The sequence below is a fragment of the Vigna unguiculata genome, chromosome 5, assembly GCF_037176805.1.
Source record: "Vigna unguiculata cultivar grain cowpea cultivar isolate G323 ecotype 2 chromosome 5, ASM3717680v1, whole genome shotgun sequence".
Lineage (NCBI taxonomy): Eukaryota > Viridiplantae > Streptophyta > Magnoliopsida > Fabales > Fabaceae > Vigna > Vigna unguiculata.
The window spans coordinates 41,341,608-41,362,867 of NC_140796.1; the positions used below are offsets into that span (position 1 = coordinate 41,341,608).

The 21,260-nt window shown below is 31.3% G+C and overlaps 1 protein-coding gene across 1 annotated transcript; it reads right to left on the reverse strand.

Annotated features, from left to right (window-relative positions):
• Positions 1–10,753: 10,753 nt before the first annotated feature.
• On the reverse strand, positions 10,754–19,931 carry LOC114183962 (putative leucine-rich repeat receptor-like serine/threonine-protein kinase At3g14840). The gene is made up of 24 exons (XM_028071173.2): positions 19,601–19,931; positions 19,282–19,456; positions 17,234–17,305; positions 17,073–17,144; positions 16,726–16,797; positions 16,544–16,615; positions 16,359–16,430; positions 16,179–16,250; positions 15,997–16,068; positions 15,832–15,903; positions 15,663–15,734; positions 15,379–15,450; positions 14,907–14,969; positions 14,629–14,691; positions 14,515–14,550; positions 14,356–14,396; positions 13,717–14,093; positions 13,279–13,474; positions 13,035–13,181; positions 12,651–12,769; positions 12,336–12,546; positions 11,988–12,225; positions 11,512–11,662; positions 10,754–11,308 (listed from the first exon to the last, which is right to left on the reverse strand). The coding sequence occupies exons 1-24, from the start codon at positions 19,698–19,700 to the stop codon at positions 10,952–10,954; spliced, it is 2,994 nt and encodes a 997-aa protein (XP_027926974.1). The 5' UTR covers positions 19,701–19,931; the 3' UTR covers positions 10,754–10,951.
• Positions 19,932–21,260: the final 1,329 nt, after the last annotated feature.

Genomic DNA, 21,260 nt, shown 5'->3' on the forward strand with positions numbered 1-21,260 from the left:
CTCTTTAAACCTTAGTTTTGCAACTTCTTTTTCGTGTTTCTATGCAATTCTTTTTTATTCCCACTTAAAACTGTTCCAAAAAAAGTTCACTAGAATACCCAATGTACATTTTCTTTAATCACAATTTTTTTCTTTATGTGATTTTGTTTAGGGTGTACTGTACTTCAGAAAAAAAGAAAAAAAAACCTTACCTTAGCATAGCTTTGTTTACTCTGCAAAATTTTGTTTTTCTTCCCTGTTTATTGTGCACTCGCTTTAGTGGTTCTTTTCGGTTTTTTTGCCTATATCCTTTTCCTGATTTTACATTCGTTCACGCCACCATTTATAGAGCTCAAGAAAATGATTACCTTAGTTAGATTTTATTTGGTTGTTTGTTTTATTCTATTACTTTGTTATAGATTTATCTCCAAAGATTCTTTTCTGATTGTTACAAGAGAGGGATACGCCCTTCTCAAGTGTAGATTTATCCCATACTTTTTTATTAATATTAATATTATTATTATTTTTAATAATATATATATATATATATATATATTTAAATCAATAAAATATTTATGTAATTTATAAATAATATAAATTAAATTTGCATTTGTACAAAATTTTAGATATTACGTACGACAACAATAACATATGGAGCAATTTGGTCTTTTAACCAATCCTATAAAAGTTCACATAAAAAAAATATAATGTTATTTCTTCTTGTACCCATTTTTTCTTTCTTCATCCTAAATTCTGAAATCCCACATGGTAAACCTTGTGTATGCCTTAACACGCAGTCACAACATCCACTATCAAATTCCACATGTTTAACATGATCAAACTCATGCAATCACAACATTCACAGTCAAATTCCACATGTTTAACAAGATCAAACTCTTCTACAATTTGAAGCATGACATATTTAGACATATTTCCCACCGGTCTTTTATAGATATTCAACTTAAAAGTGTGACTCATGACATGTAGAATTTGCTCACATGATGTTTTTATCTCATTATGTTGTAGTATAATAACCTTGCATACTGCATCCCAACATGAGCACAAGTTCCCCATACTATTTTGCGGTACTTGCTTTAGATTCCAATGGACAAACTCAACCCTGTACACAAAAAAAAAAAACTACAAAAGACTCATAACAATACCAACCATTACAAATATATCACTACCACCCATGCACTAGTGCAGAATTCCCATTTTACCTCGCCTTATATGCCTCGGTTGGCCAGGAACCGAAGCATATAATGGCGCGGTGGCATTTTTGCAATTAGAGCCAAGTTTTAGGCCTCGGTTCTCTAAATACCTGGAGCCAAAGAGGGGTATAGGCCCCGGTTCGCTCAAAACCGGTGCCAAAGAGGGGTATAGGCCACGGTCCAGTAGGACCCGAAGCCAAAAAGTGGTTGGAAATCAGGGTATAGGCCTCGGTCCAAGGAGATCCGGTGCCAAAAGGGGATTAATGGCTTCGGTTCCTCTAACAACCGAAGCCATAGGGTTTATTTAGGGTTTGAAATTCCTGAACCCTTCTTCCTCCCCGCGCCAGCGCCTCCATAGGGTTCCTCTCTCTGTCGCTCTCTCTCGCGCGGTCTCTCTCTCTCTCTCGCTTTCTTTCGTCACCGACAACGGCGTCAACCGCATCTCCAGCAACAACGACGACCGCATCGCCTTCGCCCTCGACCTCTCCCTCCTCCTCCGCGACCTCCGCAGCACCGTCGCCATCGCCTCCGAGTACTCCACCTCCTCCTCCACCGCCACAACCTTCTGCAATCCTGCGTCAGCATCTTGAACCCTCTCAACGTTCGGGAAACCGGAGTTTTGCTGCAGCGGCGCGTTTGATTCACTGGCAGCGTGCCTATTCTTCTCCAAGGTACTACTACTATTTCACACTCCTCTCACAATCGAAAAAAAGTTTAAAAAGCGAGTTATGAAAAATGAAATTTGGGATTTTGCAGTTTGAAGTCTTTGATGGAATCGGGGCCAGGATCATCAGTGGAACAGGCAGCAGTAGCTACTACTTCATGGATAGCGAATTTGGCTACAGGGGACTCCACCATAACCACACCATTTTCACCTTCCAACTCTGCATTTTTTCTTTCTGTCACTTTCATTCTTTAAGGGACACACACGCAATCTTCTGGCACTGGTGCCGTCGCGGTTAGGTGACATTGATGATTCTGGTGCAGAAGCTGTGCGATAGAAATCCTGTGGTGGGTAAAATATTTATCACTTATGGCCTCGGTCGTAACTGACCCGAGGCAGAAAACGGTGTATATGGCACCGGTTTCAAAACAACCGAGACCAAAATGTGTACCTTTTGGCCTCGCCCCAATATGCTTCGGTTCCAGACCCGAGGCAAAATGTGAAAAATAACCGAGGCAGAAAGCCTTTATTGCACTGGTGATGAAAGAAATTAAACATACCGATTTAGCGTTGTGTTGCATAAATGCATAACTTGATCAATCCAACACTTCACATGCTTTTCCTTCTAGGGAAGATCCACATATTATTGAAATACTCAAAGAATAAAGGCCATGAACTACAAAATTCTTGAAAGTGAGAAACACAATAATCAAATGACTTATAGTCTGCATAATCCATTATAGTGCCCCATACATCCACCACAACATCCCATGCCTCACCAGACCCCATTAACATCTTGCACTTTTGATTTGACATTTTTATTTATGTGGAATCGACAAAGAAGATGACAAGCTTCAAGAAATACAGTGCAAAACCAGGTCTCTATCATTAACAATCACTTTTGGCAATGCATCATATATAAAAAATAACCCTTATAGTCTTTCAAGAGCTTAGATGAAGTTTTTCTCTCTTTCACTTAATAGCAACATTGATGTTGCACTGAAATTCAACCTCGTTGATGTCACACCTACATTATGAAGCAACAACAAACTAGATTTGTTGGTCTTGTAGGTGTTGTCTATGTGTTGCAATAAATTTTAATAATTAGAAAATATAAAAATATGGTTAAATATTTTAAGTAAAAGATAAAATAGTTATAATTTAATAGATTTATTTTATTTAAAATATGTTATTAGATATTGTTTGATATTAGTTAATATTCTTTGATATTATTGTATTGTTACAAACTAAAAGATATATTGCGATATTGTTAGATATTATGAGATATTCAGATATAATTGTGATATATTATTTTTAGATAATAATAATGTGAATAAAATCTTGTATTTTCCTTAACTATATTAGGCTTATAAATATATGAGAAGATAAAGTTTAAGAGAAGAGTTTTAATAGAAATGAGGACAAGTCAAAGAAGAAGGGAGAAAGCTTTAAAGGTTGAGTTTTTATGGGGAAGAAGGAAGAAGTGAAAAGTAAGAGGTAGTGAGACCTTACATTCTTGTGTCCTTGTTTCTTGTTTTATTGTGTTCGCAAGTTTATGTGTGGTAACTCAGTGAAAGGTGGTGAAGGGTAACTTTGCATAGTTGTATCGGAGGTGAAGCCGAGGTTCTCAAAGGAAGTAATGGAAAGTGACATCTGTGTACTTCGTTGGGGTTCTCGAGGGGAGTAATGGAAATTGACACTTGTGTACTTCGTCGAGGCTCAAGGGGAATAATGAGAAGTGACACCATTGGTAAGTTGTGTGTTAGAGTTAAAACTTAGTTTCCTAAGGCTGAGATGCTAGTGGTTGTATTATTATATGAGACAATAGGTTTTATGTGTATTTGTATGATGTTTTATTTTTCTTTTTTAGTTTATGATTTCTATTGAAAAGTATTTTCAAACTCATAATGTGGTGAAAACTATTGTTATTTTTTCCGTTAGCTCACACATTCTATTGGTGGTTTCCACCTCTGATGATCATTTTTATACGGGAATAGATGCGGAGGAAGATGCGGAGGAAGATGGAGAGTGGTCAATGTTAGGAGATGTTTGGGGCAAAGTTTTAGTCTTATATTTATGGGGTAAAAATTGGGGTGTTACATTGTCCATCAATAAAACAATGTTAAGTGCATTGAAGAACTTAATTGCATAGCCAAAATAGGTCGCTTACAACATCCACTACTACGAAAAGGAATTTTTACATTGATTATACAAGACATATTACATCGGTTATAAAATTGATGTAGAGTTTGCCAATATAATAAGTTGTATAATATTACATCGGTTATCACAACCGATTTTGTATTTAGTTAAAAATCTAAAAAAGTTCAAAGTGCATATTACATGGGTTATAAGAAATAACCAATGTAATATATTGTGGTTTTTAAAAAAATCGCTCACGTGATCGTAATTATACATCCCAGACTTCAACTATTTTGTGTCAAAACAAAAGACAAAGTCAAACAATTGGTATAAAATTCATAATCCTACTTTCTTACTTGATAAAGTTAATCTAGTAGTAGTGTTTCTAAATTAAAAGAAACTTGAGAATAAACACATTTGTAGATGGTGTATAGATTTATATACATAATTTAATAGGGATAAAATTTTAAGTTGTTCTAACAAAAAGGTTTATACCGTTTACCACATATAAAAATACAAAGAAGTCAGCTTTCCAAAGTTGGCTTGATCTGTGTGAATCTTTAAGCTCTATCAACGCCCATATCAACAATTATCTTTTGCTTTATCTCCCAAACATTCCTATAATTTCAAACAAAGTTAGCATAAAATTCTTAAGGGTCACAAGATCACAATTCCCATAATTGTGAACTAGAATCATCTACATCAATGTTATACATGATTAAGAAAACAAAAATATATTAAAATGAAGAATATTAAAATTTAACTTAACCATCCATAAATGATAAATTTATGGTTTTGTTCCATTTAGATACTTATAGTGTGGAAAGTCACCACGAGAGCGACGATCAACAACCGAAGCTTCTTTTTCAACTTCTTCCCTACACATGGGTCATGGTAGCAACACTAGATCAGATGTGAAAACTAGTAGCTACAAAGAGATAGACAAACAAAAAATGAAGATTGCAAAGAGTAATACAAATGAAAAGCCATTCAATAGGGAAAAAAGGTTAACCTAATTTGAAAGAAATAAAAATTAAAATATATTTTAAATACTTATTAAATCAGTCCTAAATTCAACTTGATGTAATAATGTTTGGGATTAAAAAAAACTCAAAATACAAATTTAATCATGCATTACATCGTTTCACTACATAACTGATGTAAAATATCATTTCATAATAATGAAAATACCACCTCGTCATATTTTACATTGTTTCCATAAAAAGTGATGTAATAATATCTTATTGTGAAAAGTCATTTTTGTACCAATGATTTGAAGACTCTATGCATCTACTCTGGTGAACATATTTGCCATGCTCCAACAACATCATTAGTTGTTAGATTTTAGCTCTGCATCCTCTCAAAGATCTTTTATAAGCATACATTGCATTATACAATTGTTTTATTGTGGTGACATTATTGTTTTCCTTGAGGGTAAGCAAGATGTTTGGAGGCTTCATTAGACACATACTTTGTCAACAAGTACAAAATGCTCATGCAACTTCAATCTTTTAGCATATGGGTGATCAACTAAAGTATTCAACAACTCATGATTGCGCATATCACATATTACCTTCAATTGCTAACCCTCTCCTTTCCCAATTGTTTCGGCTTGCAACTTAAACGAACAATTACATTTCCTTGTCCTAATTATACTTGGTTGCAAATCATGTTTGTATTTTTTATACTTACCACCCATTTCACATCCTAATAAAACATGTATTCCTTTTAGATTGTTTGTTTGTTTTGTTAGATCTAAGAATGACAACCACAAAACCGAGACCGAAAGCAATACCTCAAACTCGCACCAAGTCTTCAATTTTTCTTTATGTTTTCCTTCGGCACACAAAACATCAAAGAGTAATGAAGAAGCTAAAATGCAGTAAGTGAGGTCAAGAGGGGAGGGACGAACGCACTGCTAAAAGCAAGGACAAGAATACCATTTATTTTTCTCTTTATTTTAATCACTTTTTCATATGGGCAAATGTGGGATTCCAAAATTTAAAGGGTGTAGAAAAAAAAAGGAGTGCAGGAAGGGTGTGGAACAAATGGTACATTGCTATTTGGTAGAGGGGACTTCTCCCTACACCTCCAATACTTTCTTCAGTACCTCCAACAAATTTCAAAATTTCCAAATTACCCTCTATTAAATCTGTTAAAATATAAGTAAATTTCTCTCTCCTATTTCTCACTCTTATTTATTGCACAGTCACACTCCCAATTCTTACCCTAATTGCCTCCTCACATCCGTAACATTTCTCTTCTCTTCTCTTCTTTCCCATTTTCCCATTTTCCCACCTCCGCAATTGGTTCCTGTTCTCCCTCCCTGCCTCTAGGGATGGCAACGGGGCGGGGCAGGGACGGGTTTCGCTATCCCATACCCATCCCCGCATAAAAAATTCATCCCCATCCCCATACCCAAACCCAACGGGTATCAAACTTTTGTCCCATCCCCATCCCTAACGGGTAACGGGTATAATCTCGTACCCATACCCGTACCCGTGTTCTAACTATTTCAATATTAATTTTTATAAAAGAAAAAAAAATTACGGTAAAGAAAACATAATATTATCAAATATTCAATATTAGGAGGATGATTATTTCTTCCATATCAAATACTTTGAAATAAATTATAATTGTCTACATTTTAGATTAGAATACCAAATAAAATTTCATGAGAACCAAAACATTTATTAAATTTGCGAACTACAACATTGATGAAACTCAGTTAATAAAATTAAAAAATATTTCAAAAAAATATAAAAGGAAAACAAATATTCAAATTAAAATATATTTTAAATGTTTGTTTACTTCAATCTTTTAAATTCTAATGAATCTCTTTTTTATAGACTAATAAAAGTTATAATACATCACTTGATCAAAATGACACAAAGAACAAATAATAAACATAATAATAAAATTTTGACATAGATTTTGTATCTTTTGAACTTCAATATATGTTGGATAGTGACAAATAAATATTCATAGCAATTACATTAAATTTTTATATTGTAGTAAATAAAATTTATTTATACAATTAAAGTGAAAAAAATTACAGTATGATTAATAATGAGTTATAAAATAACAAATAATTAGATAGAATATATCGAAATATTATTTTACATGATGAAAATAAACAATAAATAAAAATATTAAAAAACTAACAAATGTGTGTTTTAGAAATAATTTGAGAGACTATTGAAAGAAATTGCACAAAGGAAATCAAATGTATAATTAAGGTATGATAAGATGAAAAATACCTTAGAGAACTAATTATTAAATTATGTTTGAAGTGGTTAAAATTAAATAGAAATATCATTAGTGACCAAAAAATTTGTCATTAAATTACAAATAAATTAGTAATTAAATTGGTCACTAAATCAAGTACCGATTCGATCATTGAATCAGTCACTAATTTAATCACTGATTCAGACAATAAATCAATTACTACCACCAATGACGAAAAATAGTTACTGATATGGGTTAATGACTAAATCAATCACTATTTCATGTTTTTCTTGTAGTGAATTATTATATACTATTCCTAAATATCATTATATATATATATATATATATATATATATATATATATATATATATATATATATATAACTTTAACCACTTCAAACATAATTTAAAGTGAAAAAATTACAGTATGATTAATAATGAATTATAAAATAAAAAATAATTAGATAGAATATATCAAAATATTTTTTTACATGATGAAAATAAACAATAAATAAAAATATTAAAAAACTAACAAATGTGTGTTTTAAAAATAATTTGAGAGACTATTGAAAGAAATCGCACAAAGGAAATCAAATGTATAATTAAAGTATGATAAGATGAAAAATATCTTAGAGAACTAAGAAAACTTTTCAAATATCAATATATATACTCAATAGTTGAAAAATAACGAATTATTATTTTAATGAAACAAAAGAGTTCTTCAGATTAAACAAAAATTAATAATAATAATAAGTAAATAATTTTTGTTATATTACCTTAAATTGAGGGTATAAACATTCTCATGTGAAAGAAAAATATATAATAAATAAAAATATTAAAAAATAATAGAAATATTCAAATGTGAGACATCATTTTTTTTAATTAACATACATCATTTTAATATAATTGCATAAAGGTTATCATAAGATAAAAAATATATTAGAGATGCAAATGAGTTTCATCACAAACCAAATAATTAAAAGAAATAAAAAATAGAATATATATATATATATATATATATATATATATATATATATGGTTACTTCATTAATTGTGAATATTTTAATAATTTAAACGAGAATGGAGATATGACGGGGACAGATATTATGGCGGGGATATGTACATCCCCATACCCATCCCCATACCCAACTAAGAAAGTCGGGGATTCCCCATACCCATACCCATATCCAGTCAATGCGGGGATTTTTCGTCAAAACGGGGACGGGTTTGGACAATACCCGCGGGAACAGATTTATTTGCCATCTCTACCTGCCTCTCCTCTTTTTCACTTTCTCAAATCCGCAATTAATTTTCTCTTCTCCCTCCCCACCTCTCTTCTTTCTCAGAAATTTGTTTTAACAAAAATCTAATATTTTTTTAGTTAATTTTTTAAATTCTTATTAATATATTTATCAAATAATTAGAATAAATAAATAAATAAATAATAAAATAATTATTGGAAAAACTAAAAAAGAAAGAGAAGAAATTAAAAGAAAAAATGAAACAAAAAATACACCATCTAAAAATAAATAAATATTTATTAAGAAAATAAAATTACGAAAGTGAACATCCGTAACCACTTTAGTGACCAAATAAAAAAAATTATAAATAAATTAAAAACTGAGTTAAGAAAACAAAATTTTTAATAATAACAAAGAAATATATAAGTAGCGTATAAAAAATGTAAAACAAAATAATATCATCACTGTTTAATTAAATAACAATATTCTTAAAAAAAATATATAATTCAAGTCGGATGTCAAATAATATTTCTGAACTTTGTAATATTATACATGTCGACATTTGATTTATAGTTTTGGGTTATGGATATTGATATCTAGAATTTTTATTTATTTTATTTTTTTATTACGGATGTCGACATTCAGTATGAAGTTGCGGATGTCGACATCAGAAATTCTTTTTTGTATAAGTTTTTCTTATTATGGATGTCGATATCCGGTATGCTGTTTCATGTTGTGGATATTGACATTCGAAAAACTTTTTTTTTATTAATTTTATGTGATGCGATGTTGACATCAGATATATTGAGATATATTGCAGATGTCAACATCCGATAATGATTTTATGTAATTTCTTTTTTGTCTTTTTTTTAATCTTATGGAAATGTATCAGAAAATAATGTTTATTTGGATAATGTTTTCATAGAATAGTTGAACACGTCAACACATATCATCTTTCACCGCCATATATATATCGACAAAGGCTAGGGGACTGGTGTACCGCACCTAGCCGGTCCAACCAAATAATAATAATAAACGATCACCATATATACGCGGAACAAATAAAGTAACCAGCCTAAGTCGACCTAAGCCTAACCGGCCTAAGCCACTAAAAGAGTAACCAGCCTAAGCCTACAGAAGAATAATAGCGGCCTAAGCCGCTAAAAGAGTAGCCGGTCTAGACCGGCTACTCTGAAAAACTTAACGAAATCAAAGCACTTTTAAGATTCATGAAACCCACAATAATCAAACTAAGGGCCTGGGCTAAGGCCCAGGCCCACCTACAGCCCAAACAAGGGCTCAGCCCATGATGTGGCCAGACATAATTAATAATTTATAAATATGCATGGACCACACGAATTAAAGGTACGCATTCATTACTTTCCTAATCCTCATATTTGACTTTCTTAGAGATTTCACTGACTTGAGCTTCGGAGTCCCTTATGCAGATAACCCCTCTCGGGTCTAAAAACATGTATCAACCGGGAAGAAGTCTACTGAGGAGATGGCGGATCAGGATAAGATAATAATACTTGTGTTTGACATATCTTGTTTGTCTTCTGCAGGAACACTTACTTTGGTAGATAAAGACTTAATGATCATAATTGCAAGATTTAGAAGTATTGAAGTAAAGGCATCGGTAGATTCTTCACTCTTATGGCAGCTTCTTCCTGCGCTTCCATAAATTTCAACTTGCGCATCTTAAAGTTGTTAAAATACCCATTTGTTCTTATCTTTTTCCCTCCATCTTTTTTCTCCTCCACCGATACACCCATCTCTTCTTTTCTTCTTCATCCATAGGTACCTCCTTTTTTTCCTCCAATGACGCACCACTCTTCTCTCACTACACCCCTTTCCTCCACTCTTCACCTTCTCTCTCCTAAAAATGTATTATATATTATGCAATTTGAAATATGTTTTTTTATTTATTTTGTATTCTGAATTGGTGTAATCTATAGTATATATTTTCATTTTGTATTTTGAATTATATAAATACAAAAGAAAAAAAATTCTGAATTACACAATTTGATATTTTGGATTATGTATTCTATAACTAGTGTATAATGTCGAACTCAAAATAAAACCCCTAAAAGGTAAAATTAGAATTTTCAAAAAATGAATACGAATGCTTGATGAAATCATGGAGGTACAGTACGACCACTATTTTTCTTAAATTGGTTGTTTGTATCAAAGTAACAACAACGTCTATAGAATTTAAAATACAAGACAAATGAAAAATTATTGTTCAATATAATGAGATTATTATTGGTGAAATCGGGTTGATATGATTTTGAGAAGGAAAACGCATTATTGTATAACTCTATCTATAAATGGCTCCAAACACTTCAATGCCATCAAAGAACTTACACTTACAAATGAAAACATGTTACAATCAAGAGGGAAGACTTAACCCCAATGGAAATCAAGAGAGAAATAAAATGTTTATATTACAACAAAATTATTTATACAAATTTGGTTGAAGGTCTCTAACCTCTCTTCTGCAAGTAAGAAGAATCCACATTTACAGGATAAAGATCTGCTGCAGAAGTGGATGATGAAGTCCATGGCTCATCCGTTGAGATACTCAATTCTTGGTAGTATTGCCTCATTTTCTCCATCTTCTTCTCTTCCACATCATTTGCCTCTGAAAACACTTCCTCAACAACAGTTCTTCCTTCTAGCATGCTTACCACTGAAGACATGCTTGGCCTAAGCTGTGTAGTAACATTGGTGCATAAGAGAGCCACCCTTATCAACACTAACACCTCCTCTTTGTTGAAGTTTGTTCCCAATCTTCTATCAACTAGGTCCATTAGATCACCTTTCTCTTTCAACAGATTTGCCTGCAAAATACAATATTAGTTTGATTCCAAAGTGAGTCAAAAGAAGGGTATGGTTAATACCTCACTTTTTTTATATTTGATCATTGTTAGATTGAAGCATGCTACACTAAACTCAACAATGTTATTCTAAGTTAAATCTTACTATAGCAGCTGGTTAATATTGTCAAAGACAGTTGAAATGAACACAACTTGAGAATACTTACCCATTCAAGAATGGAGAATGATTGTTCTTTTGGACGGTGAATGGTGTTGCTCCTTCCATTTATGATTTCCAACACAACAATTCCAAAACTATAGACGTCTGCTTTATCAGTCAAATAACCATGCATGGCATATTCTGGAGCCATATATCCACTGCACAATAAAAAAGATGTCAGATACGTAAACTTGAGAAACCTGCATAATCTTCATGAATTGCTTTTACTACAACAAAAACAACCTAATTCTATTCCTACCAGGTGAACTAGCTAGTTACATGGATCATGTTATGTTAGATTGTATTTGAGACTAAACTTTTCATATAATCAGCTTGTTCATACATCATTTTTCCATCTCATATTTGAAAATTTGAATTTGATTAAATCATCTCCAACCCCTGTAGTTTTGTTTCTTTAGACTCCAATCCTATGCATATAAAATATACCCTATAAGAACCTACACAAAAGATTTAGGAACTTACTATGTTCCAGCTATTCGGGTGCTAATATGAGTATTTTCTTCCTCATCAAGTTTGGCCAAACCAAAGTCTGATATCTTTGGGTTGAGATCTTTATCAAGCAACACATTAGTGGTTTTGATGTCTCTATGGACAACCTTCAATCTTGATTCTTCATGGAGGTAAGCCAAACCTCTAGCAATACCAATACAAATCTTGTATCTTGTTGTCCAATCCAATCTTATTTGGTGTTCTTCAGGTCCTTCATTGGTAAAATGATAGAAATCAGACCACAGTACAATGTTGTCATAGGCATAAGTTAAACTATATCACTAAAACAACAACCAAAGTTTACTGTGTAGGAAGAATTACCAAATAAAGCACGAGCAAGGCTATTGTTTTCCATATATTCATATACCAATAGTAGTTGATCACCCTCCACACAGCATCCATAAAGTTTAACAAGACAAGGATGTTGCAAAGCAGAAATCATGCCTATCTCTGTTATAAACTCACGATTTCCTTGCTTTGATTTAGAAGAAAGTTGCTTCACTGCTACAAGTGTTCCATCTGATAGACATCCCTGCATTTTACCATGAATGATAGAGTTATTGCAATGTAAAAAAACATTCCAAAATAAATGTTAAATTATATAATATACACAATATTTTATATAATGCAAAATACCTTGTACACAGGACCAAATCCTCCTTCTCCAATCTTATTTGCAACATCAAAGTTGTTTGTTGCTGCTTTGATATCTCTTAAACTAAACAAACCAGTTCGCAGGTCTAAACTCCTTATCTCTGTTAATTGAGGTAGAAGAAACATCAGAGACCTTTTATAATGACAAATTTTCATGTTTACACTCTGTTCAGTGCAAGCCTGCTACTTTGTACTTAGCAAGAAAGCCACTAGTCTTAATGGTCCAATAATAAGATACACTAATCAAGGCACATACTCAAACTTACAGAACATGGAAAAATTTCAGTTTTTTCACATCTATAAATCTGTGCTTTAGAAAAATGTTTGACTGATAATCATGACAATAAAAGGAGTTTCTTTGCTTACCTTTTTCTAAAGAACTTTTCTTTCCTAGACATCCTTTCCACCAAAGAATACCAAGTACAAGAATGATAACTATTGCTACTGCAACCACAATTCCAGCCACAGCTCCTGCAGATATGCTACTTCCATTTTCTGAGGGTGGTGTAAAGTCTGTTTGATTATTATACAAGAGACATCTAGATTAGATGATAATATCAAGACCACATTTTATGATAATAATAAACATATATAGCAAATAACAACTCACTAGGTTCAACTGATATAGCTGATATAAGAGGACCATATACTGATCTAAATGGGAGACTAGTTGTTCCTTTTCCAGCCCAATACAAACGTATCTCCAAAGTATTACCACTCACAACTGCAGTGAAGTGTTTTATGATTGCTTTGCCAATCCCTCCTGCTTCTTCTACAATATTGAAGTCCTTCTGCACCAGCTCTTCCTGCAACATTTAATTCAAATCTTAATGGTTCATGATGAACACAAAGCATTAAATATTTCAATCTTCTTACTGGTTAAAATATTGTAGCAAGTAGTAATTGGTTTGATTAATGAAGTTTCCATAGAGACTATAAAGTGGAAAATATACACTTATTAAGATATTAATGCAGAACATAAAATCTAGAACAGGAAAGATCTTTATGAAAAAGGTAAAAGAAGTGTTAGCCATATACATATCTATACCTGAATATAGATGTCAAATACTCGTCTTCCTAAACTGTTAAATGTTGAATCATTGATAAACATGATTTCTGCAAAATGTAGATTGACTGTGTAGTTTCCATTTCCCAAGCAAAATCCATAGTAAGTTAGAGACGTGGGAGAAACTCGTGCATCCATGTAGAGATCAGCGTTGTCCACTGAAATAGCTGACTTATTTTGCCAGATAGAGTAGTCGCCAGCATCATTATCCATAAAGTTACCAGTAGTGATAAATGCCCAACTTTTTGATCCACTTCGGTGAAATCTAGCTGGCCCTCCATTATCTAAATCATCATCATATGTGCTTTTGCCTTCTGTTATCATCTTTCCACCACAGTTTATATGAAGGGAGTATGAGTCTAGAACAAACATGACAAGGTCAGCAATGATGAAATTAAGAAAAGAAGGTATTCAAACAGTTTCTAATAACAATACTTGCAAATGGCTCCAAAGAAAACCTAAATCTGTTGTTTGTAGTATCATAAAATGTTAAGTGGTTTCACATTGCTAACTTTTCGAGTTCCAAAACAATAATTTGTACATAAGCATGGTAGTTTTGGTTTCCTTTACTTCATAAAAGGATTCAAAATTTTTGTAAAAGGTTTCTTTGAAGAAACTTACTTTTTTGACAGACATTGTTTCCCAGGCAAGCAACTGTTCCTCTGAGAAAATGATTGAATGGGTGAAATGCATTAGCTTAATCTCATCACGGTCAATGTAAGATTCCTATAAAAATAACATGCAAAAACTATTTACTTATAACAAAAATGGTAAACTTACGAGTCATTGTGCGTTTTGGAGCTAGAAAACAAGTTCCTGTGACATATAACAGAAGACTATGAGTTAGATTCTTAAATTTGCAAACAAAAATGCACATAACTACAAGATTCTTACACATTTCCATTTTGACATGTAGGATTCCCTTGGCTTGTCGTGAAGTTGTTGTATGAAATATCTCTGCATACATGTTATAAATTTTGAATCAGACTTTTGATATTATTATACCAACCAAAAGAAATATGTGGAATCTTCTAAAGAAACCTAAGAATATTAAAACCATTAATCCAATAAACAAGATGCACAATCAAAGTACAAGGCAATAAGAGTTCCAAAAAGATTAATTTACTACGAATAGCTGAACTATTATATGTAGCATTTGAAAGAGAACTTACACATTGTCAGCTTTCTCTGTCCATGCAGGTACTTGTCCATTGAGAAGATTTCCAGTTAAATATCTACGTTACAAAAATATGAAGGGATTAATATACACAACCTAATATTTGTTGATGATCCAACATTAAGTAAAATAAGCTAGGCATCCTTAATTACACCCATTTACCTGTGTTCTTGTTCTCTGTAAAGTATACTCTGAATTAAACTTAAAATTTACTTCAATGTCGTCCAATTAAATTTAAGAGATTTATTCTTTTTTGTATTGAATAACTTAACTCATGATTGGTGTTGAGTTGATCATCAAGTTGAATGATTCAAATAAACCATCACCTCTCAATAGCAAAATCATATCTTGAAATAAACAATTTTATTATTTTTTGGTGTTTGTAAGGTAACGATAATACTAATAATATTTACTTAGTAAAAAATATTAACATGATAAAACAAAATGAGTTAAAGCTGAGGTATTACATGTAATCAACTTTTCTCAGGGCTTCATAGTCGCTCGGAATTGGTCCAGTCAATTTGTTAAAGCTGAGGTCTCTGAAAAGGAAACACAATAAGAATGAGTTTGAAAGCAGTAGAAGAAAATGGTCACAGAAAAGATTTCTGCAACTTAATAGGTTAGAGGGAAACATACGATCAAAGGAGTGTAATTCTGAAATAAAAAGGATATACAAGTTGCAAAACAAACTAAACAATATCAGATGTAAACAGTAATTGCAAGCAAACAAAGTGGAAAAACATGTGCTTACAAGTTTTTCAAGGTTGTCATTGTCGCGAGATATGTTGGTAGTGTTCCATTGATGTTGCAATTCCTCAAAATCCTGGGAAACAACAAATGGATAGCATTATGTTATTAGAATCTCTTGCTTGACTTTTTTCGAATTTTATTCCATGAAGGAGTTAAAGATTTAAACTCACAAATATTTTAACGTCATGTTATTAAGTTGTGGAAAAGATGATTGTTCAGATCCATTCAGATCACTAATTCTCCTGCATTTCACATCAGAAAAAGAGTTAAGTAAACACAGTTAAAACTATCACTGATTTTGAAACTTTGCTCACTATAAATAAATTCATGCATACAAGTCAGTTAAGTTTTTCAGAAGTGAGATTGCAGAAGGAATAGGCCCATCGAAACCACTCCCTTGAATCACTCTGTCAAAGCAAAGTAATCATTAATAACTTCAGAAAATAAAACAAACTGATTCAATCAATAAACATAATTAAAGCATACTAATAAAATAGAAATGAAGGAGTGTTCATACAGTTTTTGGAGACTTGTCCAACTTTGAATAAAATCAGGTATCTTCCCAGAAAACTGATTGTCCCCAATTCGACTGCATAATGAAAGGGATCAAAAAATGAGAAAGGGTTACATTAAGTTCAAAAACAATTTTTTAAATTAGTCATCATCATTGAATAGTACAATAAAGATTTAAGCTTACATATCCTGCAATGTAGTGAGCTTGGCCAATGTTTCAGGTAACTCTCCAGTAAAATTGTTAGAGGAAAGTAACCTGCAAATAATTGATAAGAACAAACAAGAACAAATTATGAATTTAAGCCATGGAAATCAAACTAGATTTCTAACATTGACCTTTGTAAATGACAAATAAATTGAAGTGCTCACAGTCTTTGAATTTGGGGTAGATTTCCAAGCTCAGGAGGAAGTTCTCCAGATAGTTGATTGGCCTCCAAGACCCTGCACATCTCAAGATAAAGTTCAGTTCCATTATATGAATTTTTAAATTTATTTAATAATAATTTCATGTGTATGAAATGAAAATTTTTTCTTTGATAAGAGGAACTCACAAACTTTGAAGAGTGGATATGTTTGCTATCTCTTTTGGTATTGAACCCGTTAATCGATTTCCAAGGAGGGAACTGTTATGATCAAGAAACATGTTGCCATTATAGATTCTTGTTGCAATGTATAGATAACAAATACCTAGTTTCACAAAAGATGTAACCTAATATGGAACAAAACATAGGTATAATTCACTAACTGCTATTGATATTTCTGTCTGGTTATCAGCATTTAAAAAGTCTCGGTGTTAGATTTATGTTGATGTTATATACAATATATTACCATCATGTGAGGGTCATGTATTATATACATTGATGATTTTAAACTCTAAAAGATGACAGGAAAATCATACATGTTGTTGAGAAGTTTGGTGGTGCCCCATTCTTTGGGAATTGTACCGTTCACGTAATTGCGACTAATGTCACTGCAACAAAGAATGTGTTATCATGCAAAACAATTCATAGATGTTGGTAAAAAACAAATTTAATTTGAGTAAAGTTAAGAATTACTTACAATTCTAGTAGGAAAGGCAATCTGAACAGATCTTTGGGGAGAGTTCCTGGGAGATTTTGTGCTTTCAAAATTCTACACATTTATTTATCAACGAAATGGTTAATCTTCTTAATCTTATCTCCATTATTCTATCTTTAATTCATTCCATTTTTTAAATCAAATATTTCTTTGTAACACTTCAAAATTTAAATTTTTAAACATAAATCTAAAATATAATTAAATATATATTTATAAATATTAATAGTACAGTGCATAAACTAAAATAACAGTGAAGTTTATCTCAAAACCCTAGTCAGAACTGCTTAGATAGCAATAATGATTACATTTTCAATCACAATTCAAACATCTAATCTTAATTTTTTTAATTGTGTTTAAGATTAAATCTGCTGTTTTAATAGAAATTTCTATAATTGGATTAACTGAACTTCAACTGAGATTATTCATAAAATCAGATTTTAAATCCTGATAGAAGCTAAACATTTTAGTCAAACTTCTTCACCAAAAAGATCTTGTATGTTAAGTTTCAAATATAACTGTTTGCTCGTGCACATTGAATAATATGATCTTTATGATAAAAAAGGAAACTAAGAAACGTTAAGACTTAGCTTTCAGTGTTTCAAAAGCTATGATAATAGAGAAATACAACTTGGTAGCACCCTCACATGTGACAGACAAGTTGCAAAAAATACAAACAACATGTTGCAGAATGAAGGTGGTGGGTTTAAAAAAGTCAAAGGTGAAAAATCAATGAGTCATTTACTTTTTGTCATGAAGCAGGACATTATATACTGCAGAATAATTGAGCACCTCAAAGTTGACTGAACCCATAAATGTGGACCTTTATTTTGTTTACACTACATTTATAGCACACGGTGTTACAGTCTTTGATCTTTTGGCTAGTTTAGAGATCACTTCAAACTACAGCATTTAACTGAGTTAATTTTTTTTTTCATCCTAGATTTTTCTTCTGATATTTTTAGTTAATCTTTTTGCACAAACCTTTTCCACATAAGTATTATATCTGTCAAAAACATGATTGATTATCTATCCCAATCTAAAAATCACAATTTTTATCTACATACCCTATTTTTATAATAAATTTTGTTCTTTTTTAAATTACAAGATTCTATAATTTTCCTCTCTAATTATATCTTTAATTTTGTTGATATAAAAAGAAAAAATTTAATTATAATAATAACATTCAGAAGATGTAATTATATATATATATATATATATATATATACATATTTTTTTTAATATAATTTTAAGTGAATCATTTATTATAGCTTTCAATTATCTTATTATGTGTAATTACAGTATCTATTTTTATGATTAATTTTTTTTCACCACATTAATTAAATAAAATATGTAATTAAAAAAGCTATGTTATCTTCAAATTTAAAGTCTAAAAGTTAATGAACATTTTTTGTCTAAATATTAAAAACAATGATAAGGATAGGAAAGATGGGAAAAGATAAGGAAGAGAAAAAATATTAAAATGAAAACAACTTCTTTAACTTTTCTGGAAATCAGTGAATGATTGAAGCATTGAATGAAGGTAGGGTGTCTTTATCTTTTGAGTTATGATATGTTAACAAAGTATTTTTGACAAAAGTTTTGACAAACTTTCTTATTTAAGTAAAAAAATATTATTTATTATTTTATTTTAATTAAAAAATAAAAAATTAATCAACTTTAATTCTGTTTTTAGAAACTTTGTTAACTTTGTGAAAATTTTGTTTGTCAAATGATAATTTTCCTTATCTTTTTAAGGGTTGTGGTAGGTTGAGATCCATTTTATCTTATAAAACTAATTTACCATTGTTTTTATTAATTTTGATCAAATAATTTAATTAAATATCTTAATGTAACATTTTATTATCAAACAAAGTTGTAAGTGAGAAAAAGTAAGTGTTAAAAGATCTTTTTCTGGTTCTAGAAAGTAATGTGATGAACAACACATGCTTAACCAAACTTCTTGATCATAATTACCCTATCATAACCTTGAATACTAAGAAGAACACAGAGAATATGAGTAAGAAATTTACATGTTGGTGACATGACAAACGGTGTCATTGTTATAAGAGCAATTGCATCTTAATTCATTTTCACTCCCTTTTACTTGTACTGCAGATGTCCAATTTCGTTCTCCACTGCATGGATCAACGTTGAAATCCCAGTTCTTCTTCCCAAGTGTCTTACCTATATCTTTCAGAGCTTCCACTGTCATAACAAAATCATAATTAACCCATTTATCATTTCTCATCTGATACCAATTTCTTATATGAAACCATGTCCATTACTATGAACTTCACACAGATAAACTAAAAGATTCACTATGAGGAGTGGTTCTTACTAAACACATACCTTCATCTTGGGGAAGAGTGGCTCCAGAAGCTAAGGAGGCAAAGCAGAACACAGCAAGTAGCAGAAGGAATAAGAAGAAACGAGGGTAACTCACCCTCATGGTTACTCTTTCTGATTTGATGCCTTAGAGTTTTTGAGAAGGGATTCAGGAACATATATGAGGAGTGTATATAATAACGTGATAACAGTGGAGGAGAAAGATATCGAGAAACAGGAACGCAGACCAAGACTTGAACTGGTTTGGTGAGAAATTGAATGAGACAATCTCACACGTTGTTAAAAATATTAAGGGTGTTGTATATTAAAAATAGTGACTAAACTGTGTCTGTGCTGATAAAGACAAAGTCAACTCCTCAGTGGTGGTTCATTTGTGTAATTTAATGAATATAATGTTATCAAATAGCAATGATTTTAGTTTCAGATATTATTATAAGAGGAGATAAACATTACTGAAAAATATACAAGAATCGAAGACCACTGAACACTGTTCTTTTATAGACAAATCTCAGAGTAGTTGTTGACAGCATGAAACAGTTGGCTTTGTCAACCTTTCGTACAATTTTCCAAATTCTAAATGAAAAAGAGGGCATCGGATTTGTCAGTTTATGCAGAAAACACGGTTGTGAATTAATGTATGCTATCAAGAGGTGACACAAGTTGTTTTATCCATAAGTTTAATATTTTCATTATAATTTTACTTATATATATATATATATATATATATTAGTCAATCTATCACGAATAATTCCTTCTGTAATTTTAAAATTCTTAATGTAAATTGATTGATCTGTTTCTGACAGTTTGAATGAATGCGATATAAGTATTTTCATTGAAAGCTAAAACAAGTAGTGATATAAAATCTTTCTGGTTTAAAGAGTTGGAACGAGTTACAATGTGCGATGCATAATTGAGCTTTGGCAAGTTCATTGGTTTTGGTTTTCCCTAGTTTTGATTTTTCTTTGGCTGCTAACCTACAATGTATGGGTCCCTCTTATTTTTCTCCTCCTTTTTTTTTTCTTTCTTAAAGTAGTTTCAATGTCCTTATTTTCTTATCGGATATGGCACATGAAACTTCTTTCACTAGTTGTTACTAATAAATTCCTCAATCATATCAAATACAGAAGTTATGAGGAATAAACCTATTACAGCGTCATTGCAATGTTTAAATCTTGTTATTCATGTTTCATTAACTCACTTCTATATACCAATAAAAATAATTTATATTTCAAGAATGTAATTGTTATAAATTAATGATTGTTGATTGATTTGATACATTTACTTATATGATATGATTGATACTCATATGATTCATTACTCTTTATGTAAATATTTGTATTGACTAAGTTGATTTGTTTCCTTTATGGATTACATGTATATATATAAATATGACTATTCCGATAGATAATAATACACAAATGAGTTGCTCCCGATTCTCTCATTCTCTATTCTCTATTCTCTACTATTTCCTTCTCTTCTCTATTATCTATTATTCTCTCTATTATCCACTTTATTTCATAACACGTTATCACCATGCTTCAACCAATTGAGGATTAGTGGAAGATTTGTCTCTCTAACTATAATGTTTTGCGTGTCTCAATCTAGACTCTTTCTAATCATTTCTCAATTTATAATTTTACCTTATATTCTTCTTCTTGTGATA